General features: G+C 58.9%; 1 protein-coding gene across 4 annotated transcripts in view; it reads right to left on the bottom strand.

Annotated features, from left to right (window-relative positions):
* CACNA2D2 (calcium voltage-gated channel auxiliary subunit alpha2delta 2) overlaps window positions 1-25,522 on the bottom strand; it is a 141,632-nt gene that overhangs the window by 6,896 nt on the left and 109,214 nt on the right. For 3 of the 4 annotated variants that reach the window (XM_065933615.1, XM_065933613.1, XM_065933614.1), the window contains exons 5-24: window positions 20,306-20,350; window positions 16,677-16,818; window positions 12,497-12,628; window positions 12,237-12,294; window positions 11,482-11,532; window positions 11,267-11,366; window positions 11,004-11,162; window positions 10,658-10,765; window positions 10,481-10,559; window positions 9,869-9,918; window positions 9,595-9,684; window positions 9,311-9,382; window positions 9,061-9,135; window positions 7,773-7,847; window positions 7,611-7,682; window positions 7,460-7,531; window positions 7,291-7,352; window positions 6,295-6,371; window positions 2,437-2,497; window positions 35-132 (exon numbers count right to left, since the gene is read on the bottom strand). In XM_065933615.1, the coding sequence (XP_065789687.1) occupies window positions 35-132; window positions 2,437-2,497; window positions 6,295-6,371; window positions 7,291-7,352; window positions 7,460-7,531; window positions 7,611-7,682; window positions 7,773-7,847; window positions 9,061-9,135; window positions 9,311-9,382; window positions 9,595-9,684; window positions 9,869-9,918; window positions 10,481-10,559; window positions 10,658-10,765; window positions 11,004-11,162; window positions 11,267-11,366; window positions 11,482-11,532; window positions 12,237-12,294; window positions 12,497-12,628; window positions 16,677-16,818; window positions 20,306-20,350 (1,678 nt within the window). Of the gene's footprint in view, window positions 1-34; window positions 133-2,436; window positions 2,498-5,162; window positions 5,184-6,294; window positions 6,372-7,290; window positions 7,353-7,459; window positions 7,532-7,610; window positions 7,683-7,772; window positions 7,848-9,060; window positions 9,136-9,310; window positions 9,383-9,594; window positions 9,685-9,868; window positions 9,919-10,480; window positions 10,560-10,657; window positions 10,766-11,003; window positions 11,163-11,266; window positions 11,367-11,481; window positions 11,533-12,236; window positions 12,295-12,496; window positions 12,629-16,676; window positions 16,819-20,305; window positions 20,351-25,522 lie in introns of all 4 variants that reach the window. The other variant, XM_065933616.1, reaches the window with a different exon arrangement.

The following is a 25,522-nucleotide window of genomic DNA, read 5'->3' as shown; positions in this document are numbered from 1 at the left end:
CTGCCCAGCCCCGGCCGTCCCACCAGGCACTCACACTGTTTGGAGTCTGGAGTCACTTTCTCCATGAGCTCAATGAAGTTTTTCAGGAACTCGGTGTTGTTGTCTGAGGCATTCAGGTCCTTGCAATACTCTCTGGGGGTGGGGAGGGGCAAGAAGAGTGGGCTTGGGGGGGCTGCAGAGGGCAACAGGGTTGAGGCTTCCCAATAGGCCTGCTTGGCCTTTTGGCGAGAAACCCAGGCCTCGGGGAGCAGCATGTGTATTCTCACGGGCTGCAGCCAACTATATATGCCTGGCAGGTTACCAGGTCTGAATGGGGAGGAGTTGACTCTCTTGGGTGGAAGAAGCGGAGAATGAGGGTCTGCGCCCTCTACCCAAGCAGGTTCTCCTTTCTGGGTGTGGCCCTGCAAAGCCTCCCACCTCTCCAGTGTAGGTGGAACCACGCGGTACACCTGGGAGGTCCCAGGAAATGCCCCACAAGGACCACAGTGGTGGAGTTCCAGCACTGGCTTAGTCAGTCTGAGACCTCGTCCTGCTGCCTGTTTGACTCTGTACCTTTGGGCAACTTGCTCAGGCTCCCTGAGCGTTAGTTTGTTTTCATAGTACTACAGAGGGGTTCAGGAAGTTGGTGGGAACACGTGGGTCCTTGGATTGGCTATTTTCTCTGCCCAGGTTGCTCTTCCCCCAGAGGTGGACAGGCCAAGCCTTTCACCTTCTCAAGGCCCTACTGGGTTCAGACTCTGGGTCTAAAGAACGTGGGGGTTGTGGGGAGTGGGGAGATCTGCTTGGGGTTCTGCTTCCCAGGAAGTCTCGGTGAGTAGTCCTTCTACCCTGGTAGATGGAGCTATCTTTCCTGCCTAATTCCTCATCCACACCCCTGCCACCAGGAACCTCCCTTCTGGCCTGCATGGCAGCAACTTTGTGGGAGTTATTTTTTTTGGCTCTGCTGGGTCTTTGTTGCTGCGTGGGCATTTATGGAGTTGCGGTGCATGGGCTTCTCATTGCAGTGGTTTCTCTTGTTGCAGAGCAAGGGCTCTAGGCACATGAGCTCAGGAGTTGAGGCTCCCGGGCTCTAGAGCACAAGCCCAGTAGTCGTGGTGCATGGGCTTAGCTGCTTCGCGGCATGTGGAATCCTCCAGGACCAGGAATTGAACCTGTGTCTCCTGCACTAACAGGCGGATTCTTAACCACTGGACCACCAGGGAAGTCCTGTGGAAATTTTTTAAATACTCTGCTTCCTGAGGCTGTGCAAGAGCGCACAGCTTTGTGAGGGCACCTGGGGCTGGGTCCCAGTCCCCACTTACTCCCAGGGCCTTTGTGCAGCACACAGCCTGCACTTGTGTGTGTGGAGGACACACCTGATAGACTCAGAGTGACACCCACACAGCTGTACTTGGGATACAAGTCACCTGCAATCCCCGCCCCCACCCCCGGTATACATTTACACTCACCCAACACATATTTATTGAGCTCTCCTGTGCCAAAGATACAGATGACAAAAACAAACGTGGCCCCTGCCCTCAGAGCTCCCTCAGGGTCCTGTGGGCCACACAGGCCTTTTCACATTCCCACTGTCACCAGTGCACACAGCCACCCTGCATTTACACTCGGACTCTTACAAATGTACACAAGGACTCACGAATACAAACACACATCTACAGAGTCACAGCGAATGTGGTGGGTGCATGCACACATGTGCACACACATGGAGGTTAGGAGTGTCCAGAGCCCCCGTGTGGTGCCCGCGAGTGCCCATGGGTCTCTGTCAGTTGCACCCACCTGCCCTCATGCAAAGCCCAGGCCCCAGGGGAGGGCTTCACCATCCGGGGGCCCAGTGGTCTGCTCAGATGTGGGCCAAAAGGCAGAGGGTGTGCACACGAGGTTGCACGCCAGGGATGGTTCCAGGTCCAGGCCTGTGCTGGGCCCTGATCCTTTACTTGCCAGAGCAGCTCTTCACAGCCCCATCCCTCCCCGCCTGGTCCTCAGCGAGCCGACAGGGGCTCTGGCTGGCTCGGTCCCCACACCCACACAAACACGGACACAGGACAAGGACAGGTGCGGGGTGGGGTTGTGGGGGAGGGCACCACAAACCAGAGCAGCAGCTGCCCGGGGAGGGGCGTGCTGCGGACAGTCCGCTCAGGGAGGGAAGGGCTCTTTCCTGGGGACCCGGGGGCGGCAGGGAAGGTCGGCGGAGAGTCCAGAGCCCTCCCGCCTGGGGCCTGGTGGGAGCCGAAGCTGTGGGCAGCTGGCCAGTGCTGCCTGGTGCGGCGACATGGCCCGGGTATGCACACGGCCGCACATACGGGGCTATGCGTGGCGCGGGGACACTGCACAGGACACAGACACACACACACAGCTCCAGGCAGCAGTGCGGGAGGCGGGGCCAGGGAGGTCGGGTTCGGGAGTGGGGACACCTCAGCAAGGCCACACGCAAGCTACCTGGGAGCAATGAAAACATGTCCTTCAGACTCAAAGCTGCTGGGGAGCAGGAACTCAAAATCTGCAACAGAAACGGGGGGTTATCCGGCGGGGGTTGGGGAGGTGGGAGGCCAGGGGTTCAGAGCTGACGGGGCTGGAGGGAAAGGGATGAGGGCGGCTGGAGGGAGGGAGACACCAGCAAAGAGGAAACCCGCCACTTCCATGTTCAAGTTCGAGCCAGAGAGAGGGGGCGGGCGGGGAGGGGTGGAGGGCCTGTGGAGACTACAGCATCGCAGGAGGAGGGCAGTTATAGCCAATATGTTGCCCAGGCCTGGTCCTCTGTCGGCAGTGAGTCCCTTGGCGTGGCTGTATATGCTTCCATACGGCTGTATAGCACATATACACGGACACACACACACACATATATATACACACACTGCTATATATATGCATGGTCTGGGGGAGGCGCTGGTCTCACTCTGATCACATCCATAATGGAAAAAAACCGCATGCTGAGCTTCCTTCGCCTCCAAAGAGACTTTGAGGAAGGGGAATTGGCTTTTGGCTGCGGATTTTTCTCTCTCTTTGCTGTAGCTGTATGCATTTTGGTTGGTCTCGCTTTTGTTCTGTGTCAGGCATCAACATGGCCAAACTGAGGGGGTCTCTCACGGGCACAGACAGTCCAACCAGAGACGGTGTGGGCAGCTGGGGGTGGGCTGCAGTGCATTGTGCGGGGTCCAGCGGTCTTCCTGGGTTAGGAGGTTGGGTGAAGGGAGATCCTGGAATGTTCTCACTTTGTGGGAGGATGACTGGGAGCTGGGAGGGCGCAGAAGTACTTCTTGAACCTGAACACCTGCTTTCTTGGGCTGGGAGCCTGAGGGCAGGTGGGGAACAAGGGCTGGGTCTGGTCTCTCCTTCCGAGAACCTGTCTGGGCTCAGTGCAGCAAGGGAGGAACTGGGGACTCCAGGGAATGCATGGGATGCTGTTGAGGGACCCACCCATTGGGCCTGTACATGTATGAGAGTGAGCACTTATGGATGAGTGTGTATGTGCATGTGAGAGCAGGTGTGTGACTGTGTGTGTTTGCGTGAGTGTGTAAGCATATGTATATGTGTGCAAGGGTCCCTGTGTGGGTCTATGAGTGAATCTGGGCATGTGGCTACTAGGGTTCCTCTGGGGTTTCTCCCTACCCAGCGGGACTGGCCACCTCGCTGGTCTGTGTCTGGGAGGTAGCCCTCTGCTCTGACATGCTGGGCAATGCACCTCCACATCCTTACACCCAGATTCTGATCTCTCCATTACCCCAGGGCTTTACTTTTGTAGAAGTGGGGTCTTTCCTGATCCAAAATACTCCCACAGTGCACTGCAAGATTCTGGACTTGGGGTGTCTGAAGGCGCTGGGCAGTCACTGGTTGGACTGTTGCTTTCTGATAGGACTGTGAGGCAGGGTTTGGACACAAGCCGACAGGGAAGGGGGGTGGGGAGAGGAGAAGGAGAAAGAAAAAGAGAGCAGGAAGGGAGACTATGCTATGGTTGTCATTGTTATCAGGGCCCTGCATTGCTGGGGTCCCTGGCAGGGGTGTGGGAGGGCAGAAAAGACAACTCAAGCGAGTGGGAGCAGGGCACGTCCTCCACCTCCACCCGGACCAGTGGGGGCAGCGGGATCCCCTTTGCTGGACTAGGCTGGACAGGGCCACTAGGGCTTCTTGGGGAGGTCTTATTTCCCCTTGGTGACTGGGGACAGGACATCTTCCCGTGGCTCTCCAGGCCCCATACCTAGGTGTGAGGGCCTCTCCATGAGCCAGAGGCAGAGACCCTTGTGTGCTGACCTATCTCAGTACTCGTGTTCTTTGCTGGGGCCTGTGAATTCTCTACCTTTTCCCTGAACTCTCTGGCTTAAGTACTTCTGAATGCTAGAAGCTTTTTCTTCACCCCCAAACTGATTCCCTATAAGTTCCTCTGCTGGCCCTTGGGGGTCCCTTCTGTTCCCAGCCAGACCTGGGACTCCAAGTCAGCCTGTATTTCCCAGGGGAACACCTTCGCCATACCTGACCTCTCTTGCCAGGAACAGCCAACACCCCAGGGCAGGGCTGGGCCGTAGGCCTCAGCAAAGTCACCAGGCACATGGGCTTCAGCACCTTGGCCAGCGCCCAGCCTGCCTTTGTCTCCTGGTGGCCTGGCTGTGGCCCTAGCCCTAGCCTCTGTCCCAGGGTCAGGGTGTGGGGCTTCCGAAGCCTTTTGTCTCCCCCTGGGAGGGCTGCTGGCTTCTGGAGACAAACTGGAGAGGTCACAGGAGAAAGCCTCTCCCTGAGGAAGTCTCACGTAAGCCCCCTGAGGACTGATCTACCTACCTCCTACATCTCAGGCCGCCTGCCCTGCTGGGTGGGAGGTGGCAGACAGGCATGTAGCCCTCTCCCCACTGTTGAGTTGTCTTGTAGGGACAGAGAAAATGGAGGAGGGGAGCAGAGGCCTGCCCAGAGGGAACCAGGAGGATAAGGAGAGGGTCTGAGCTCTTAGAACGCGCTGGAGACCACCCTGCAGGCAGGGCCCAGGGGAAAGGGCTGCTGGCTCTAACAGAAGTTTAGGGATCAAAGGAAAGGCAAGAACTAGAGGAGCCCAGGGGATGCTGGCGGAACCCTGGAGAGCAGGGGTTTGGCTGGTCCTGGGCAGGGAGGGGGGCAAGCAGGACCGTGAGGACAGGGGTGGGGTGGGGAGAGGAGGGTGCGCTGGTTCTGAATATACTTGCCCTTCAGTTTGCTGATTGGCACTGGGACAGTCCACCAAGAGAGAAAGCGAGGAAAACAAAAACAACACAAACACAAAAACAAACGAAAAGGGGGAGGGGAAGGGGAGGGGCACAAACAATATTTTATTCAATGGCTGTTTGAATGAAAATATTGTGTCTCATCATCATACCGAAAGGAAACTTCTTGCAAAAAAACGACATGAGAGAGAAAGAGAGAGCGAGAAAACTCAAAGGAGATGAGCCCCAGTCGGCCAGGCAGGTGCGGGGTGGGGGGGCAGGGGGCTCCCGGTGGGGCCGGAGCCCCAGCCTCCCTCCCAGTGACCTCGGGCGGTGGGCAGGTGGGGCCACAGGCTCCCGGAGGCCTCTGGGGGAGGCCCAGGGTGAGCAAGACATGCGGGGATGAGCCACAGGCAGAGGAGCGGGGAGGAAGGAACGGTGCAAGGAGCAAAGGAGGGGAAGTGGGAGGAGAGAAGGTGGGAGAGGAGAGCATGAGAGAGGCTGAACAGGGGAGTGGGAGGGAGGGAATGTGGGGGACAGAAATGGAGGGAGTGAGCAGAGGGAGGGAGATAGAGAAGGTGGGGGTTCAGGGAGGGGAATGAAGGAGGGAGGAAAGGGAGGAGAGAGCGAGAGCAAAGCAGAGTGGAAGGGAGGCGGGAAGGCGATGGAGGAAGAAGGTGGGAGAGGAGGTGAGAGCAAGATGAGGGAGGATGAGTTGGGGGGCAGAGTGGGGGAAGACCCGGGGGGTGGTTATCACTGGGGGAGAGAGCTGCACGGGGGAGCTAGGGCGAGAGAGAAAAGAGGAGGGTGTGTCTTCCAAGAACTCAGCCCCCAGGGGCGTGTGGGGGAGGCAGGCTCAGGAGGGAAGACATGGAGGAGGAGAAAGCAAAAACAAAAACCTCAACGGAAACCATGAGAGAATGGTCTGGAACCAAATCGGAGAAAAGGCGAGCATGCAGAGTTCCACAGACTTTCCGATGGCCAGTGCCCCCAGCCTGCGGGCGCCTGGGGGGGCTGGGCAGAGTGGGCAGGAGGGGCCACTGGGCCACAAGCGGCTGGCTGTGCTGCCTGGGGCCGGCCAGGGTGCAGGGGCAGAGGCGGGGGTGCAGGGCGCAGGCAGGGGTGGGCCACTTACACTTGACCTGCAGGATCTGGTCACTGAGGTTGGCTTGGAGGTAGAAGGTGCTGTAGGGCGGGAGCACGAGCCCGAGGCTGGGGAGGAGGGGAAGTGGGGAGCACAGGTCACGGCTGGGAAGGGGAGGCCACGCCGCACGGACCCTCCTCCCCGTGGCCTTGGAGACCACCTCCAGGCCTCTCCCTGGTTCGCTGTGCCACATTCATGGTCTAGGCGCCCGGACCCGCCAAGTCCCAGACTCTCCTGGGGGCCTCAGAACTCCCAGTCCCAAGGCAAGTCCCCATCCCGCCCCTCACCCCAGCAGCCTCCCCCGATCACATCACCTGGCCAGCTAGCCTCCCCGCTCTGGCCTGCAGCACACTCACAAGGGGCAGAACACGGTCAGTGAGCTAGGTTGTGGGGGTGGGGGTGCTGCCACCCCCATGACAGTGGGGTCCAGAGTCCCCAGAGGCGCAGGCCATGGGAGAGTCAGCTAAAAGCAGGGCTGGTACTGACACAGTGAGGGCAGTTGTGGGCTGGCACTGGAGTGTGAAGGAGGGGATCATGAGGCATGTGGAACACAGCCAGTGGGTACTGACTGGGCCTGACCCGCAGGGGGACCGGCTCTGGGGCTGTGATGGCCGCGGAGGGATGACATCCTGATGCAGACATCCAGGGATAGGATCCAAGGTGGGAGGGAGGGGTGTAGAGGGCGGTGGGGCAGCGGGGAGACATCAGATGCTCTGACCTGTGTCTGCCCTGTGCTCCCAGGAGACACTGCTGGTTCATGAAGGGCCAGCAAGAGACCCTTGGGGACTGAGCACCCAGGGAGTGAGAAGTGAGCAGTCTTGGCTGCTGAAAGCCCCGGTAGGATTGGGGAGAATGGGCACCTGGGGTTCAGGGAGGGAGGAGCAGCAGGGTTCAGGCTGGGGCTCTGGGGGTGGGGAAGGGAGCCCCAGCAGGGCTCAGGCTTTGTGGCCCCCGGCCCCTCCCTGCCTGCCCAGCTGGCCGGCTCACCTGTAGTTAGTACTTCTTATGGGCACCCAGGTATAGTTCCGTGTCACCTCGTCTATGTACCTCTGGGAGAAAACACTGGGTCAGGTACTTGGGGCAGCAGGCAGGGGTGAAGCGGGGGGTCTGCCCCCCCCACCCCCGACCTGCTATCCCCCTTCCGCCACCTTCTCACCTCGTCCAAGGACTTGACCAGGGTTCTGATCTGTTTGTGGCCCTTGTTGCCATCGATCATGCTTCTGCGGATCTGGAAGGGCCAGAGACATGAAGGGCGGAGCCCCGACCCTTCCCCACTCTGGGTGCCCCTCCTTCCCTTCTTCCCTTACCTCCTCCTTGTTCTCATCCTCCAGTTCTGCATCCAGGAAGTCCAGGGTCACAGGTTCCCGGAAGTTGGTGGTCTAGGGGAGGCCGGGTAGGAAGTCAGGAGTCCCGCTCTCAAAGGGTTCATCCCCCCACCCCAACCCTGCAGGCCACCCCACCTGGCTCACCTGGGGCTTGAGGTTGGGGTGAAGCAGTACGTAGCCATTCAGGTCAATGGCAAATACGTAGCCGTTGGCTCCAAGCTAGGGATGTAGACAGGGGGCTTAGGGCCTGGAGGGCTGGGCAGGGAATTTCCCCGTCTCCAGGCTCTTCCTCATCCTGCCTTCCATGCTACTGGGGTGGGGGGTGCCATCTGCCTGCCTGGGCTAGGGGCCCCCACATGCCATGCGGCCCCAAGCCTACCTGTCAAGCCAAGCCCAGCAGGCTGGTGCCCTTCATGCAGCAGCCCTTGCCCACGCTGGCCAGCCCTGTGGGACCTGAATGTGATCTGGCCTCCTCAGCTCCTCCCCCCGATCAGTGGGACCTCCCCACCACCACTGGCCCCACAAGGCACTCTCTTGTGCTGCCCTCCCTCCCCTCCCCACTGAAGTCTCTTCCTGGTCCCCATCTTGGTAGAACACAGGGGGACAAGTATACCTTTGGACTACCTGGGGCGTCCCTTCCCGGTGGAAGGGAAAGAAAAGCAGGGCTCTAGACTCACCCCTTACATCTCTGAGATAGTTTTCTCACTGCACATGGAGGCCAGCGACTTGGGGCCTTCACGTGGCTCACCTTTCAGCAAGCTGACATCCACCTCCCAACCCTTTCACAACCACATCCCAAACTCCCTTTGCCATGGGCCCTGGGCCAGCCACAGTGATCTAGCCCCTTCCCTGGCTTGTGATTCTGTTTTCCACCTTTGTCCAGAGAGTTCCCTCTGCCTCCAAGGCCTGCCTTCCCCTCCTTTCTACCTGGGACACTCCTGCCTAGGTGACAGACCAGGGGTCAGCAAACTAGGGCCCATGGACCACATCTGGCCCGCTGCCTGTTACTGTAGTGCTGTGAGCCAAGAATGGCTTTTACATTTTTAAATGACTGAAAATGAGGAATTTGTATTTCATGACATGTAAAAATGATCTGAAATTCAAATTCCAGTATCCACAAACAAAACTATATTGGAACATAGCCATACCCATTTATTTATGTTTTGTCTCTGGTTGTTTTCTCAATACAGCAGCAGAACTGAGTATGCGTATTTAGGTTGGCAGAGCCTAAAATACTCATAGTCTGGCCCTTGACAGAAAGTTTGCCCATTCCAGCTCCAGGCCCAAGGTCATCTCCTCTGGAAGCCTTCCCAGACTGCCTGAACTCAGAGGACTCCACAGAGCTGTGGGAATCCCCATCAGCCACTGCTGAGCCTGGCTTATGTCCACAAGAGCGGGAGAGCAGGGAGATGGAGAGGTGAACTACACTCACCGTGTAGTTGGGAGTCAGCCTCTTGATGTCATTCAGAGCCACATCGATGCCCATCACGCCCAGGATCAGCTGGTTCTGGGAGCAGAGGCAGGGGTCTGCAGTGGGCTCAATTCCCTGGGAGGGGGTCACCTTGCCCAACCGCTCACGCCCATGACCTCAAGTTGCTCTCACAAGTGGCCACCCCGGTCTGGTTTGCAGCCTCCTGTCCTTCCTCTATCCCAGACCTGCTATGGGTATACCCAACCCTCACCTTCTTTTCCCCAGGGCCATCTTGTGTCAGGTTGAAAACAGGGAGGGTCCCTGTCACCACCATCCCCAGCCCCTGAAAGGAGAGGAAGAATATGGGTCAGACTCCTGTAGGCAGCCGTGCCCCCACCCTGAGTGTTCAGAGCAGGGGCGCTGCAGGGACAGGCCACCTCTCTTTCTCATTTGTTTGGTTTACCACCATCAGGGGAGCCTCATGGGACTTGACCCTGTGGGCACATCCCAGGGGAAGGTGGTCGGCCCAGCCCCGTCCTTGCCCTAAGGCCTTACCAGTGCATCCTCGTACACATTAGTCCATTGCACCTGCTTGGCCTCCTTGCCCGCCAGCACCATGGGCCTGCCCAATACGTCGAGATATTCCTGGGGAGAGAGTGGGGCGGAGGTGGGGTCATGAGTCCGCCCCTCCCACTGAATCTTCCCAGTTCTGTCTATGTACCAATCAGCCACCAGGGGGCACTCACATCACACAGCAGCCCATCTTTCCACCGCCCCAGCCAAGCAAAGAAAAGGGGCTGCGAGGAGGGCTGGCCCACCCCAGTCTTACCTGCGTGTTGATGCGGATGGCACCGATGGAAGGGATCTCAAAATAGTAACCTGCAGAGGGGAGGGGAGACAGAGGTGGGCCTGGGTGGTGGTGCTTGGGAGCATGGCACAGGGGCCCTGTACCCTGGGGGTGTGTCTGCAGCCTTGACTTCTCTCTCAGCTTCCCTTTTTCTGGTGTCATTTCCCCTGAACTCACGGCCCTTTAATGCCCCCTGCCATTACCCTGTGACGACACGCAAGGGGCTGTGAGAGCAGGGGTGTAAGGAAGCAAAACTGGGATGAAAGGAGGAGCCTGAGGCCTGAAGGCCCTCATTCTAGGATGGCGGTGAACTTCAGAGTCCACCGGGGGGCCAGGCCCAATTGTGTGGAGAGGCAGACTGATCAGCAAACAGACTCAGGAGCAGATGAGTGGGGGACACATGGACAATGGACAATCAGATGGGCAGAAAGAAGTCAGACAGACAAGGGAGCCACATAGACAGATGGACAGTCACACATATGGAAAGACAAGCAGCGGGAAAGCTGAACATGTGGAAGGACAGGTGGACAACCAACCCAATGGATGGCGGGACACGGCAGGCAAGGCCTGTGGCAGGGACGCCGGATGAGGTACCTTTGTTGGTGCAGGCCATCCACTGCAGCGGTGTGACGTCGTAGTTGTGCTGCCCCACGGAGAAAGTGAACACGCGCACCTGTTCGGGGCTTGAGGTTACTGCCGTGGCCACCAGTGGACAGCCCCTCCCTTGAACCAGACCAGGTCGGGGCAGCTCCCGCCTGGGCTGAGCCTCACCGTCCGGTTGGGCCAGTTGTACTTCTCAAAGACGTCCTGCACGCGGTCCTCGCCGCCATCCGTGAACATCATGATCATCTTATTGCAGTTGGCACGAGTGATGTTGGACTGGGCAGGAGGAGACGTTTGGACGGTCAGCTCTGGGCCCCTCCCCAGTCGGGGGGGGGTTGTCTCTTTCCCCAGGGTAGGCCTGCCCTCTGCCCCTCCCTGCCCACAGCAGACGGTGCTGTCTGCCTGACCTGCCTTTTGGATGCTAACAAGGCCATCTGTGTTGATTTCCCTGGTGTCACCAAGCTCAGGCCTCCGCCCGTCCCTGGCCGCCCGCTCGCCCACCCAGGGGGCTCACGTTCTGCAGCTGGTCGAAGGCGTACTCAAAGCCGGCCTTGTATCCCGTGGTGCCCTTGGCCACCATGCCCTGCACAGCTTCCTTGAACACCTTCTTGTTACGTACGTTGGCCTGCACCAGGTGTGTGAAGCATGACACAGGCTGCGCCTTTTCGTTGAACTGCAGGGACCGAGACGGTGGTGAGTGGCCTCAGGCTGGCCCAGGGAAGGAAGGGGTTGCAGGGGCTGGGAGGGAGTGACCTATTCCGGGCCCCTGGCACTCACCGAGGCCACGTTGACATAGTCGTCATCGGAGAGCGTGTCGAGCATCTCACAGACTGACGTCTTCATCAGCTTCAGGGTTAAGCCACTCACACTGCCACTCCTGGAGGGGGGTGGGTCACGGAGGCGCCTGGTAGTGTTCCTCCAAGATGTTCCCCAGCAGCAGATTCCAGTCCCCAGCCCTGCCCCCACCCCACTGGCCAGCGCCGCTCACTCACACATCCACGATGATGACCATGTCCTTGGGTGACGAGGCCCCCTGGATATACCTGCCCAGGAGAAGCCTCAGTTAGGGCCAGCCTTACTGGGACCTTGGTGGGGGGTCTTCCTTCCTTCACCCCCATACTGATTCAACATGATCCTATGGTGGGTCCATGGCCTGGGCCGGACAGGGTTCTCGGCAGTGAGGATACCACGTTTAATGAAACAGTTCTTGCCCGTGGCATGAGTGACCTGGTCCCCAACACATGAACAACCCCAAGGAGAGGTGAGCACGTGATCCAGAGAGTGGACAGGAGGTGTGTTCCGTGGCCTCAGTGGCTTGTCATTTCCCCTGGCCTGGGTCGAGATGCCAAGGGCAGAGAGTCATAGCTGCGAAGGGGGTTGAACAGGTGGCAGGGGATGAGGCCATGGAGTACAGCAGGAGAGGCGGGGAGGGGGTAGGGGTGTCCAGGGCTCCGAAGGGGTATGGCAGGGGCTGGCCAACCCTGCAGAGGACACATCCCCCTTGGGAACTCCCATGGGCCCAATCCTTCAGTCCTCAGAGGGTGGAGAGCCGGGCAGTGGATGAGGGCAGAGGCAGCTGGGAGGCCTGCCTGGGTGATGGGATCCATTTTCCAGTGGCAACGATGTGTGAAATGAAAATTGGATAGAGCTGGCTGCGCCCTGCTCGGAGGCCTGGATACTGGGAGGGAGGGGGGCGGGCGGGCGAGCTGAGGGGGTGTCCCTGCCCAACCCCTCCATGCCCGCTCACCAGGGTCTCCTGCGGACATCGTACAGGTCGATTTTCTTGGGGGCTCGCCACGGCGTAGCTGTGGGAGGAAAGGAGATGACTGGGCGGGGGGAGGATACTGGCAAGGAAGTGCCTGGCCCAGGTAGCAGGCCTTGAAGCAGTGGGCCAGGGCACCCTGAAATGGACAAGGTGACCATCCCCTCCCACACACCCACGATGAGGTGGGGGGAGGTGGAGGGGGTGGGGTGCTGAGTGGACTGGGGAGATGGGCTGGCGCCCACCTGGATAGTAGCGAGTGACTCCCGTGGCACTGCCGAAGACCTGCCACAGGAGCGTGGGGTCCTGCCTGCGGTTCTCCATGAACACATTCTCCAGGGCCTCCGTCCAGTTGAGCTCATTGAGGATGACGGTGGCTGGAGGGTGAAGCAGGGGGCTGGGGTGGGAAGCACTTTAGCGGTTCCCCCGCTGAACCTCATCACAACACCCACTCACGTGCCTCCCACTCAGAAAGTTCTCTGCCTCCTCGGGTCTCCCTCACTTCCCAGGGCTCAGCTGGGGCTGCACCAGCTCCTCCATGAAGACATCCTGGTCCTCATCCCCTCCCAAGAAACAGCTCAGTCTGCCCTCAGCCAGGGCCCCACATGACCAGGCAGGGCAGCTGGGGCCCGTGGCCCCTGCAGAGGGGCCACCCAGGTGGCAGGGAGCTCTGAGCCCAAACGCCCATCCGGCCTGCTGCCGGGAGCTTGCCGCTGGTCCCTTGGGAGCTCACCCACTCAGCATGCACTCCGGGCTGCAGCCACAAGAAAGCAATTAAGGGCCCGATGATGGGGCTGGAATTATTCAGCTATTAAGGTACCTGATAAGCTGGAAGCCACTCAGCTCCATGATTAATCAACTAGGGCCAGGAGCAGGCAGGGGTGGGGGCGGGGGCTCTTGGAGGGGCAGGGGCTGTGCCATGATCCTGCTCCAACACTGGCACGTGCGCTTACACACACACACACACACACACACACACACACCCTGCACTCGCACACTGCCTGCAGGTATACACCAGGCATACCTACATCTCACCTCTGTTTCCAGCGACATGCGTCACCTCCTCACCCCTAAACCTACCTGCCCAGCAGCCTGACTGCGGCCATGGGCACAGGGGCACACATGCTCATACCTGCATACCACTCTGCCCCTACAGGAGAACACCTATGAATCCTGCTTTCACCTCCCCCAACAAGTTACCCAACCCTCCGTCTCCGCCAGCCGCTGTGGCTGCACGTGTGACCGGTGTGTGGGGGTGGCCAGACCCATATGCAGAGTAGGGCTTCTCTTAGACGGATGGACTCCATCCTGTAGATCCCTCAACCTGGGCAGAGACTCAGGATGGCTTAAGCAGTATGCCCCACCCCCCCTCAACTCAGGACAGCCCTAAATCTGCCCAGTGAAGGCGTGTAGCCCATATCCTCACATGTGCATTGTACCTGTCCCTGCATTTGGGACACTCAGAAAAAACAGCAGGCCTTCTACTGTCAGGCCTTTGTCCCCCAACAGCTCCCCCAGGGGCTATTTCTTCCTCTAACTTCTCCCACCTCCCTTCTCCCCCGGTGGAGCCCTGACACCATCCCCTCTCCCTGAAGATGCACACCCCAGACGAGAACCAGATAATGTCTTCCAAAGGCACTGCTCTTCTCTCAAGGGGCTTTCCCAGTGGCTCAGCAGTAAAGAATTAGCCTGTAATGCAGAAGCCGCAGGAGACACAGGTTCAATCCCTGGGTCAGGAAGATTCCCTGGAGGAGGGCATAGCAACACACTCCAGTATTCTTGCCTGGAGAATTCCATGGGCAGAGGAGCCTGGCAGGCTAAAGTCCATAGGGTGGCAAAGAGTTGGACACGACTGAAGTGACTTAGCTCTCTCAAGAAACCCTTAGATGAAGAGCTGTGATTTATTTTTTGTTTAAGTTTTTGACCATGCTATGTGGCATGTGGGACCTTAGTTCCCCAACTGGGAGTGGACCCTGTGCCCCCTGCAGTGGAATCATGGAGCCCTAAGCATTGGACTGCCAGAGAAGTCCCAAAGCTGGGATTTAAAGATACAAATGCAGACTTCCCTGGTGGTCCAGGGGTTAAGAGTTCTGAGTTCCCACTGCAGGGGGCACAGGTTTGCAGGTTTGATCCTTGGTCAGGGAACTAAGATCTCTGCATGCCACACGAACCAAAAAAGAAAAAAAAAAAAAAAAAGAAAAGGCAAATGCTCCAGGGTCAGCCCACAGTCTAGGTTGTTGTTCAGTCGCTCAGTCATGTCTGACTCTTTGCAACCCCATGGACTGCAGCATGCCAGAGTTCCTCATTCTTCACTATCTCCTGGAGGTTGCTCAAACTCATGTCCATTGAGTTGATGATGCCATCCAACCATCTCATCTTCTGTCACCCCCTTTTCCTCCTGCCTTCAATCTTTCCCAGCATTGAGGTCTTTTCCAGTGAGTCGGCTCTTCCCATCAGGTGGCCAAAGTATTGGAGCTTTAGTTTCAGCATCAGTCCTTCCAGTGAATATTCAGGGTTGATCTCCTTTAGGATGGACTGGTTTGATCTCCGTGCTGTCCAAGCAAGTCTACAGCACCACAGTTCCACAGTTTGAAAGCCTCAATTCTTCGGTGCTCAGCCTTCTTTATGGTCGCAGCCTTCTTTATGGTCTCAGCCTAGGGGGCGCCAGCATATTTCAGGGCATTCTTCCCTCTGCTCTCCAGTCTGTGGAGCCTCTGCCCCCTTCGGCACTCTCTCCCTTCTCTCAGGCCCCGTGGCTTCCCTTAACTGACCGTAATGTGAAAACAAAACACATTTCTAGCACTGGTTGTGCCTATTGAACAGCATGTTATGGTCTCGTTCCTAATTTAGAAACTTAGTGAATTGTACAATTTCTATTTTTCTTTCTAAGGAAAAAAATGAAGTCAGGCTCTCCAATGTTTCACACTGTACTGTCCGCCCTGCAAGAGTCTGCCTGGGAGGTCCCACTCCTCACTGGACCTCAGTTTCCCCCGTCTGCACAAAGAGAGGCTTAGGGCAGACACATCATCCTGGGAGCCCTGCTAGCTGCTGGCAGAGGGGTGTCCCTGACTCAGGTCAAGGACCGAGAGGAGACCTGGCTGGGCTGTCCTGGCAGGTGTCCATGACCACCTGCCTGCTCGCACATTCACTGTGAGACACACTCGTGCACACACTACAGTCAGCCCCCCACCTGGAAGGGGCGTGCTACTCAGCCCTGTGCGTACTCACCCACACTCACGTGCCCACACTCTTAGATCACGCTGAGCTGGGAAACGGGGACCATGCCCCCTCAGGCAGGCGATTACAGATTTAATTAAAAGTGACACAGTAAATAAAAAACATATAAAATGTAATTTGTGTGGGTAGCGAGGGGTGACTGGGGAGGGTGGTGTGGCTCCTGTTTTAATTAGCGTGCCTGCCTGCGATAGTGCCCCTCGGCTGGCTCAGCCAGGTGGCCTGCGGGCGGCCCTTGGGGGGTTGGAGGGACATCCACCCTCACTCCTGCCTGCGGCTGCCCAGATGGCCTGGCTGACCCTAAAGGTGGAGGGGGCCTCCCTGAGAACCCTGGAGGATTCTCAGGGTTTCCGAAGATCACTCAGAAGCTCCGGAATCTTTGCTTCAAGAACCCCCACCCATGGGCCCCTTCAATTCTGAGGCTACCCTATGGGTGCCCCCAGAATTACGTCAGGACCAAGAGACCCCAGAGCCTTCAATCCTGCAGCTGGAGTTCCCCAGTCAGTGTCTGACTCTTGGCGTCTTCTCCCTGCACCTCGCAAGTTCTTCAGCAAGGTCATCCTCATGTCTGACTTGAATCCTTTAGCTGTAGTGAACTGGTCTCCATATTATGCCAACATACATTGTCCCTGAAGCTGGGAGTCTCAACCACCCTTTACCTAATCCCCTGACCTCTATCTCCACCCCACCCCGCCCCACCCACCAAGAATGACGAGGGAAGTGTTCCAGGGTCCATGTCTGTGAATGAGAAGTTGCTCCCTGTCCTCCCAACCCCTGTGTCCATCTACTGTGGTAGCTCCTCAACCCTTCCTGCCTGGGGCCAGGGAATGGGCGAGGGTGGGGGGAGGAGCTCCTCTGGGGACAGTGGGGACTTGGCCCAGCATGTGGGGGAAATAGTTATGTGCATGCATTTGTGTGGGCACATGGATACACATGGGCAGACCATGCATGCAAAGGGTGAGAGGCTCAGTGTTGCATACCCTGCTGAGAGGCAGTGTGAGGCTGTGCCTGAGAGTGGCCTGATGCCTGTGTGTGGGCGGCTCTGAGAGGTGAGCACGTGTGACCTTGGGTGAAGGGGGCTGAAGGTAGATGGCACTGACTTAGCACCCGGGAGCTGGCAGCACCGGGGCAGTGGGCCGTGCCCCCCACGATGGGTGGGAAGGGATGCTCCCGATCACGCCGCGCACTCACAGCCTTTGTAGATGTCCGTGGGGATCTGCACGGCTGTGTATGAATAGTTGACCTTGTTCTTGAAGTTTGAGTCCTCAACGAAGTCCAGCCGGAGGGTGCTGGCCTTGGACCCCCTTTCCACATCCTCACTCTCAGGGTCGTCCTGCAGAGAGGGACCCCCCAACCCGGACAACCACGGTAGTGTCAGGGCTGGGAAATGGTGGAGTGGGGTTGGACAGAACTGTAGACAGAGGGGCCAGAACCTGGGAGATGGGGCATCTTGGAATCAGAGACTACCGCATTCAGAGACAAAGAGAGATGGAGAGACACCCAGACAGTGGGACACGGGTATGGACCCCTCGCCCAGAGATCCTGTGACTCCCCCCTGCCCCACACATCCCACCCGCCATCGCCATATTTGCTAAACCTGAATTCCAAAACCAAAAGCAAACCAAGCCCTTCCCCTCATCCCTGAAAATCAATGATCAGCAAAGGAGGCAACTCTTGGAGGCAGAGAGGAGGAGTGGGCTCCGCCCCACCCCACCCCGCCGGGCTTCCAAGGACTTGCTCTGTGTAATCATGGGGGTGGCCTCAGAACCCCCTCCCTTTGGAGGGAGAGTACACCCCGCAACTTGGCCCCACCCACCCCCTGCACGACATTCCTTTGGCACCAGGGAGAGGGCCCTAGCTCCACCTGCGGGTGGGGGGGAGGGGAGGGGGCGGGCACCACCCCCTGCAGTGGGGTGGCTCCAGGGGCTGAGCTAGAGTGGGGGGAGTCCTGGGGAGAGAGCTGGGCTCGGGCAGCGGTAGCATGGAGGCCCAGTAACCTCCAGAAGGAGGGGTGTGCGGCGCCCGCTAGCAGCAGGACTAGCAAGGCCCCCGTTGACTTTCTAAAATGAGCTGCCGCCGTCTGACAGGTGCCAATTACGGCATCTCTCCGCCGGGCAGGCTGGGCATGCGCCGTGTGCCCCCGCCCACCACAGGCTGGCGGGAGTGGGTCTGCGACTACAGTGTTGATGCCGCAGCCGAGGGGGGGCGGCGGCGGCGGTGGGCAGGCACGGGTGCAGGTGTGCAAGGGGGAAGGGAAGATGGAAGTAGAGAGTGAAGGTGAAAACGGGGAAAGCCAGATGGGGAGGCAAGGGGAGATCAGTGAGACCCAGGCAAGGCGGGGTGGGGGTGGGGGGGCGCAGAGCTGGAGAGCTCTGTGACCTGGGGGGAGGGAACCCAAGCAGCTGAACCAGACATAGGTTCCTGCACTGCCCCTCAGCACCGCCCCCCCTCCGGTGACCACCCCCAGTACCAGGCTGAGCTGCTTGCTCTCCCGGGTGGATCTCACGTGACGGCCGGCCCCACCGCTTGTTCACTGGCTCGCTGGGTCCTGGGCACACCCCTCGTGTTCCCCACCCAGCCAGATGTGCCCTCCCCACCCAGGGAGTGCGGAGAGTCCACCTTCAGGTCTGGGGAATGAATTACTGCCTGGATGGGGGCGCGCAGCAGGCTGGCTGGCTGGCCGGAAGGGCCTCCTGCACAAACACCCTTTTCATCTCTTCAAGATGTATGGCAAAACCCAAGCCATCTGCTGCCTTCCCATTGCCCCTTACCCAGGGTGCCACCCCGCTGCCCACCTCGGCACACCCTAGGGGAGACCCTCAGAAGCCGGGGCAGAGGCAGCTGCTGAGAACGGAGGCCAGCGCTGGGGAGCCAAGGCGTGAGCGACTCACGTTCTGCTGGGAGGAGGGGGAGCGCAGGAGAAGAAAGCCCCCGAAATGTCAGCGGCAGATGAAGGGCGCTAGAAAATTTAATCTCCCAACTTTCCCAACTAATGTGACATTTGGATTCTGTTCTGATAAGCTATCAGCTGGCGAACTTTTTCCTTCCTTCTTTCCCCCCTACCCCCACCTTCTGGCTGGTAATTTAAAAGTAAATGGTCTAGAAAGATCTCTAACTGTACCTCTGGCAAAGATTAAAAAAACAAAACAACACAACAGGCAGGAAGGAGAGTTGGGGAATGTGTGCATGGTGATATTTATACTGGGACTGGCAGGGCTGGGAGGGCTGGGATTTTTGCCTAACTGACCCTGGCCCAGTCCCACCCGGGGGTGAATCCCCTCCCTGAGCAGTCTCCAGCCTCCCCTCCCCCCAGAAGATGTCCAAGGGGCTGGGGGCAGTGATATAGAGGTAGGGGTTGGGGGTTGCAGGGAACAGGGAGTCCAGGGAGGAGGTCGGGCACCAGACTGGCCCAGGAGCCCCTCAGTGCTGCCCCCACGCCCAGGGGCTTTTGTATGGTGGGCAGCCGCAGTCTCCTGGTTTATATTTAAAGCACTGATTGCTAAAATCACAGCCCGCTGCTGAGGGGGGTAAGAAATTAGATTCAGGGTCTAATTAAAGGTTTGCTCTTCATTTGAATTTCAGATTCCAGCTTTAATTTTAGCAACTTCTCTGGGAGCCACGGAGGCTCAGCCGAGGGGGAAGCACACCTGCTTTAGCGCCCCCCACCCCGCCTTCTCGAGCCCCCTGCCCGCCTGCCCTCCTGAAGGCTCACTGAGGCTGGCCTGGTACCCACAGACCCTCTGCAGGAATCCCTTCCTGCCTGCCCACCTCTTGGTGCTATCAGATATATCCTGGGGGCTCCCGGGAAACCTCCCCAGGGCTGACAGGCCCGGGAGTGGGAGTCTAGACTTGGGGTCTCCTGCACCAGCCAGCACAGGTGACTCCAGAGACTGAACTGTGACACTTTCGTTTACAGAGGAGATAGTGGGGTTCAACTGCTTTTGCCTCAAGGCAGGCAGATGAACTTGGACCTTGGCAGGTTCACCAAACAGTCTGTTGCCTGTGCCTGCCCCCTCAGACACTCTGGTCTCCTCTGTAGGCCCCCTCGCACCTCAGATGGTCACACATCTTTCATGTGAGTCCCCTGGTGATGGGGCCCTCTCTCTGTTGCAGAGTTGCCCAAGCAGACACGAACCAGTCAGGGAAGTGGAGGCAGAAGAGCCGTGTAGCTCCGGGCTCTCCGGCCAGGCCCAGGGTCACCACTTCGGGGGTGGTGACCCCTGAGGAGCCAGAGCCCTCTCCTTCATCTGAAGAACAGGCTGCAGGCTGCCTCTACAGGGCCGGGGGCAAGATGACTTAGCCCAGGGCCAGCACTGATGGCGGGGCCTGGCTGTGCGGTGGCCCGCACACTGAAGCCACGGTCCCCTCACCACAGCAAAGGGACCTGTGCTGACCGGAAACACGCCCGCACCCCCGCCCTGCAGGCCCACCTCCAGAAAGCCCTCCCCACCTGCTCCCGCTCTCCCCTGTTCTCCCAGCACGCAGCAGCCTTCTGCCCTCCCGACGAGGCACCTGATCTGACCCAGCGGAGAAGGTCCATGGGCCTCGCCGTCCTGCCCAGGGATGGGCTGGGCCCGCCCCACACTGCACAGTGAAGTTGGGCCCTTTGGTGCCTCAGAGACACAGCCGGGGAGGGGTCAGGGTCTCTAGGGAGTGGTGGGAGGTGCAGGGTGGGGGGCTGCGGGATCACAGCCCTGCAAGGCCAGACTCAGAATGCTGAGTCCTAACACTCTTCTTCCGGCCCAGGCTACAGGTCTCAGAAGAGAGGGGTGTGGCTCTGGCAGCTCCCCGCCTCCCTCCAGCAAGGGTGGGGCACTCACCAGCTCAGCATCGGCTTTGGCGTCATAGTACACGATGTCTTCCTCCTGGTGGGAGAGAGAGGCCTCAACAGTCATGGTCTGAGGTGCAGCCAGGACCCCCAGCTCTGAGGCCTGCCTGGAAGGGCCCCCTTCGATTCTTTGGGTGGGGGGCAGACACCACCCTCTCCCCCATCCAAAGCTGCGGTCCAGGGAGGGCTGAATGAGTCAGGCTGGGGAGGCCCAACCCCCAACCCAGCCAGACCATCCTCAGGGGCCCTCACAGGCACCAGGAGGATGTGGTAGCCCCAGGGTTGGGGTGGGATCCCCCAGGGCTCCCTAAGTCCAGGACCTGGGTCTTTGCCTTGCAGCCCTACTTCGACGTAGGCTGACAGCCAGCCTGTCCACGGAGACTCTGGCTGAGGCAGTAACCAAGGGGGAAGTGGGGAAGACGGAAAAATAGAGCGAGACTGGGACAGAGTGAAATAATGACTCGACACCGCATCTTCCAATTTCTTCTATTAAAAAGCCTGCTCATTACGGGCATGTACTTATTAATTATCTGTGATTTGTTGTGAAATGCGAGGGGGTTTACACAACAGGAGCGGGAGAAAACAAAGCCCGGCCCCCGCGCCTGCCTCCTGGCCTTGCCTGCCTTTCCTAGCGCCGCCCGTCCTGGCCTGGCCCTCCTGCCCGCTGCCGGGGTTCTCGGCCATCTGCACGTCATAATCACCGGCCACCCCGGGGACCCGTAACACAAACGGGCTAATTTCATGTTTAATGATCTTTAATCAGAACTGAGCACGGCTGACAGAGGCCGCCAGAAGGTGAATCTGGTGCCATCAGGTGCCACCGCTCAGGACGGGCCACCCCACCCCTGCCTTGATGGCCCTAGGGCCGGGCTCGAGCTAGGGCCACGGTCTGAGTCACCCTCCCCCGGTGCTCCTCAGCCCTCTTTTGTACGGCAGGAACCTGCAGCATGGCCCTAGTGGGCCCTTGCTCACCAGGGAGCCTGCTTCTTTGTGGTCTGCAAGTGGGAAGGATGACCGAGTCTGCTCCCAAAGGTCTGGCTGTACAACATCGCGCCAGCACTAACTCCACGATGGGCTATCCCTTGCCCGGGCCTGGCTGGGTCCCACCTGCTGTGTGACCTCAGGGCTATGCTATTCTCTCTCTGGGCTCAGGTTCCTTGGGCTTCAGGGAGGAGCTTAGCCTTGGTGACTGTCCAGGTGCTGGTGTGAGGCTTGAGCTGGTTGGTACCCAGACTTGTATGGGCTGTTTCCCACCAGAGGTCTGGCCACTGGCTGGACCTATGGGCATAGTTTGAACATTCTGGAACACTGACTACACACCTGGCGCCACGCCTGGGTAAGACCACAACCTCCTGATGACTGAAAGACTGAAGTTTCAGTCCTGTGAGGCATCTGCTGTGTCTAGCAGGGCCTCACACGCACTGCAGTACAGGATTCTCCCAGCAGCCCCATGACCCGGTTACAAAGAAGAGGACACCAAGGCAGAGAGAAAAAAAGGAGTCGCACCCTGGCTCCATCCTACCTTCTTGACTCATCTCCAAACCCTCCCGCGCTTGCCCACCCACCAGTCCAGGGAGACTGGAGCTCAGGTAGGGGCAAGGGCTGGGGCCCAGGCTCCAGGGTGCTCGGCCTTTCCCTGGGCCCGGCTCTGACCGAAGTGCGTAATGAAAGCTGACATTACATCAAACACAATAAGGAGTTTCGGTTGATGAAGATCATTCCTGAACACACAAACCCATTAAACCGAGGGGAAAAATATCAATTCAACACACTCGCTGGCGAAAAGAAAATGTGATTTGTTATCTAAAAGGGGGTTATAAACACGGCTCGGATGCTCTTTCCCTCCGTAATGAAAACAGGCAGGCACAGTGGGAGGACTGCAGATTAGAACATGTGGCTTCGCTCACCAACTTTTTAGGCAAACCTTCTGCAAGGACAAGAAAGGGCATGTGTGGGGGTCGGTGGCTCTAGGCCTCCAGAGTGACCCTCACAGGGACCCTCCTCTGAGGTCCCCTCATAGGCCAGGCCTGCGTCCTGCCTGACCTGGGACGGTCCCCGGGATTCTGGCGCTCACTTGGGCCATCCCTGCAGCTGCTCCAATGGCTCCCTTTGTCTCTCTATCCTGGTCTCAGTGCAGGATGAGATGCTGGTGGCATCAGTGGCATGGGGGAATGTGTCACACGGAAGGACTCAGTCCCTCTCCGGACTACCTGGGAGGCTCAGGAATCTGTATGCAGTCTGTGTCCCTCTGGAGAAGGAAATGGCAACCCACTCCAGTATTCCTACCTGGAGAATTCCACGGACAGAGGAGCCTGGCAGGCTACAGTCCATGGGGGTCTCAAAGAGTCAAACACGACTGAGCGACTAATACAACACTTTGTCCCCCAGGGGCTCAGATACACATGGGCAGGACTTCTCCCTACCTCTCCCACCTTGAGAGGGCCAGTCCATGCCCCTTCCTTGGTAGAGAGTGGCATTAGCTTTGATGGTGGCAGGCAAGGTCATATGTGTGAAAATACCTTGTAAACCCAGCTGCGGTCATTATGTCAGATGTGATGTGGAACTGGGGATGTGGCGGGACAGGGTCATTAGGTTCGGTGGGAGGGTCCCTGGAAAGCCTCTGTGTCTGCTTTGGCCTGCAGGTGCCCCAGCATCCACCACCAGTGCCCCCGCCTCTGAGACACAACACGGAGGCGGTACCACCGGGTGATTACATGCAGGGGCCCTGGCAAAGGGTCCTGGCCTCCTGGCTGGGCCCGAACATGTGAGCTCTGGGATCCTGAAGAGGAGTGGCGACTGAGCCTGAAGCCTCACAAGTCCCTGTGGCCCCATGAAGACTCCTCAGGGTCACCTCCATCTCACTGATGAGGCAAGGTGCCCCTTAAACCCTTCAGCCTCCATGAGGCTTCACCTTAGGGTTTTGGTTTCCACCTGTAAAATAAGAATGATGATGCTAAGAGGACAAGGAGCAAAGCCTCTCCAGGGGTTTGGGCCAACTCAACCCATGAGTGGGCTCCCTTGTGCTGACAACTCCACAGCCCCAAGAAGGGCCTGAATATGGAAGAAACCCCCTGGCAGGGGTGAGACACGTGTCCGTAATGTCCAGGGTTGACACCTCTGACACTCCCTCCATTACTTGCTATTTTAGGGGCCATTCTGCTCAAACAGGGCAGGGAGTGGGGGATCACCCCTCTGAATTCACACACGTCTCCCCGCAGGTGGATTTCTGTGCATACACGACATGTGAGGGGTGGGGCTAGGGACCCACACAGCTCTTGTATACACACAACACACACACTCTCTGAGAGAGAGCATGAGGGATGCTGGCAGGCGGGTAGAAGGCGAGGAAGTGAGTGTGGGGCGTGCAGGCGGAATAGCAGTTGACACCTAACGTTTGGTGTCGTGGAAGGCAGCTGCCGTGGCTTGGTCGGATCCGACTGCCGCTTGCTTGCCCGGCCCCCATGCAGGACCCAGGCCAGCTCTCCGACTGCACCAGTGAGGACGCTTGGCCTTCCTGCCCTGGCTCATGGCCAGTTCAGCTCAGCCAAGTGGATTGTTTTCCGAGAGAGCCGTCTGTCGCCGGCTTGGCAGAGAAGCAGGCAGCAGGCCCGATGGCTGGGGCAGACCTCAGGCCAGGGAGCCACCTGTCCTGTCCAGCCGGCTCCTTGGCCTGGCCCAGCCTTCACAGCCTTCCCTTCGAGTACCGAGGCAGTGCCGCCTCTCCCATCAGACTCCCCAGGGAAGGGCTGTGTCTCTCCCATCAGACTCCCCAGGGCAGGACCGCTTCCTCCATCACACTCCCAAGGCCAGGGCTTTGTCTCCTGCAGGCCGTGGGGCTGGCACTGAGGCCCTGGGACCAATGGCCTCTCCTGCCCCCCAACGACCCATGCTCTGGCCCGGCTCCTCCCTGGTGACCGTTTAGATGGCGGATAATGTTGGCACAGTGAGGTGCTGGCACCAGGCACAGTGTCCGCCAGGCGGGCCATCTCCATCTACCCTAAGTGTTATGCGCACCAAAGCACCTGCTGCCTGTCTGCAGGGGCCACGGGAGGGGCCGCCTGCTAACAAGGGCCGCGCTGTCCAAGGGCTGCGGCCAGGGCTGTGGCTACAGGTTCTCTATCCCTGCTGCGGCCAGGAGTGCGGGGTCATGGCCTGGGACCAGGGAGAGGAACATGGGGGGCGCTTCCCTTCCAGATGTTCTCTTCTCCCAGCTTTGACTTTGCAGACTCCAGGATCCTGCAAGTCCGTGGGCTGGTGTCAATGGTGTGCTTGTGTGTGTGCGTGCGTGCGTGCGTGTGGGAGGGGGTACACCACTGTCTGTTTCTCAGAGGTCTGCACACAGACCTGCTGTGTGCCATTGACACAGGCAGGGCCACACCCCACTGACCATGCAGTGGAGTCCAGTATGGCTCCACGGGTCAAGGGTTTCCTCCGTGCCCAGAACTGCTGAGTGCCAATCCTACCCCACTCAGGGGTAAGAAGCCCGAGGCCCTGGTCACTCTGTCCACAGGGCACCCGGCTGGGCACATGGACAGGTGATGGGCAGCACTGAGTCAGGCTCAGTTGCCTCTGGCCAATAGGAGCCGTGAGCAGGGCAGACAGATGAGCCCACGGGGCCACTGGCCTGGGGGAGCTGCACTGGGAGCCATCCAAGACGGGGGCACCAAAGGGGGGTGCTGTGGGGAGTGGGGGCTGATCCTAGAGTTGCGGCCAAAGAGAGGGACTCTGGGGAGTTAACTGGAAGTGGGAGGTGCTGCCCTTCGGAAGGAGGTAAGGACCTTCCTGGGAGGAGGCCTGGCTTGTACAAAGGGCCTGAGTTTGCCACCGGGGTCGTGGCACAGGCTGTAAGCGCTCCTGAGTGCTGGGGAGGAATATGGCTCCTTCCTGAAGGTTCTGGGAAGGGCACACTTTCAAGGGTGGGTGGTGTGCCTACAAGGGACAAAAACACCATCCTTTCTGCAGTCTCAAGTCCCCAGGTCCCCGTGGCACAGACAGTTCCCACCCTGGCAGTTCTGCCTGGCAGCCCAGACAGGGCTGGCTGGCCTAGCGGCTAATGGGCCCAGCATTAGGGCTGATGCCTTTCTGCTCGGAAGCTGGGCAGCTTGCTGCTTCTGGGGAGGAGAATGGCCCTGTTGGTGCAGCTAGAAAGGAGGGGGCGCCTACAGCACCACCCGCCCCTGTCTGTGGGACAAACAGGGAGACTGATGGA

This window comes from Muntiacus reevesi, chromosome 4 (genome assembly GCF_963930625.1).
Source record: "Muntiacus reevesi chromosome 4, mMunRee1.1, whole genome shotgun sequence".
Taxonomy (NCBI): domain Eukaryota; kingdom Metazoa; phylum Chordata; class Mammalia; order Artiodactyla; family Cervidae; genus Muntiacus; species Muntiacus reevesi.
Note: the sequence above shows the minus strand (reverse complement) of the source record. Positions and strands in the feature narration are given on the sequence as shown.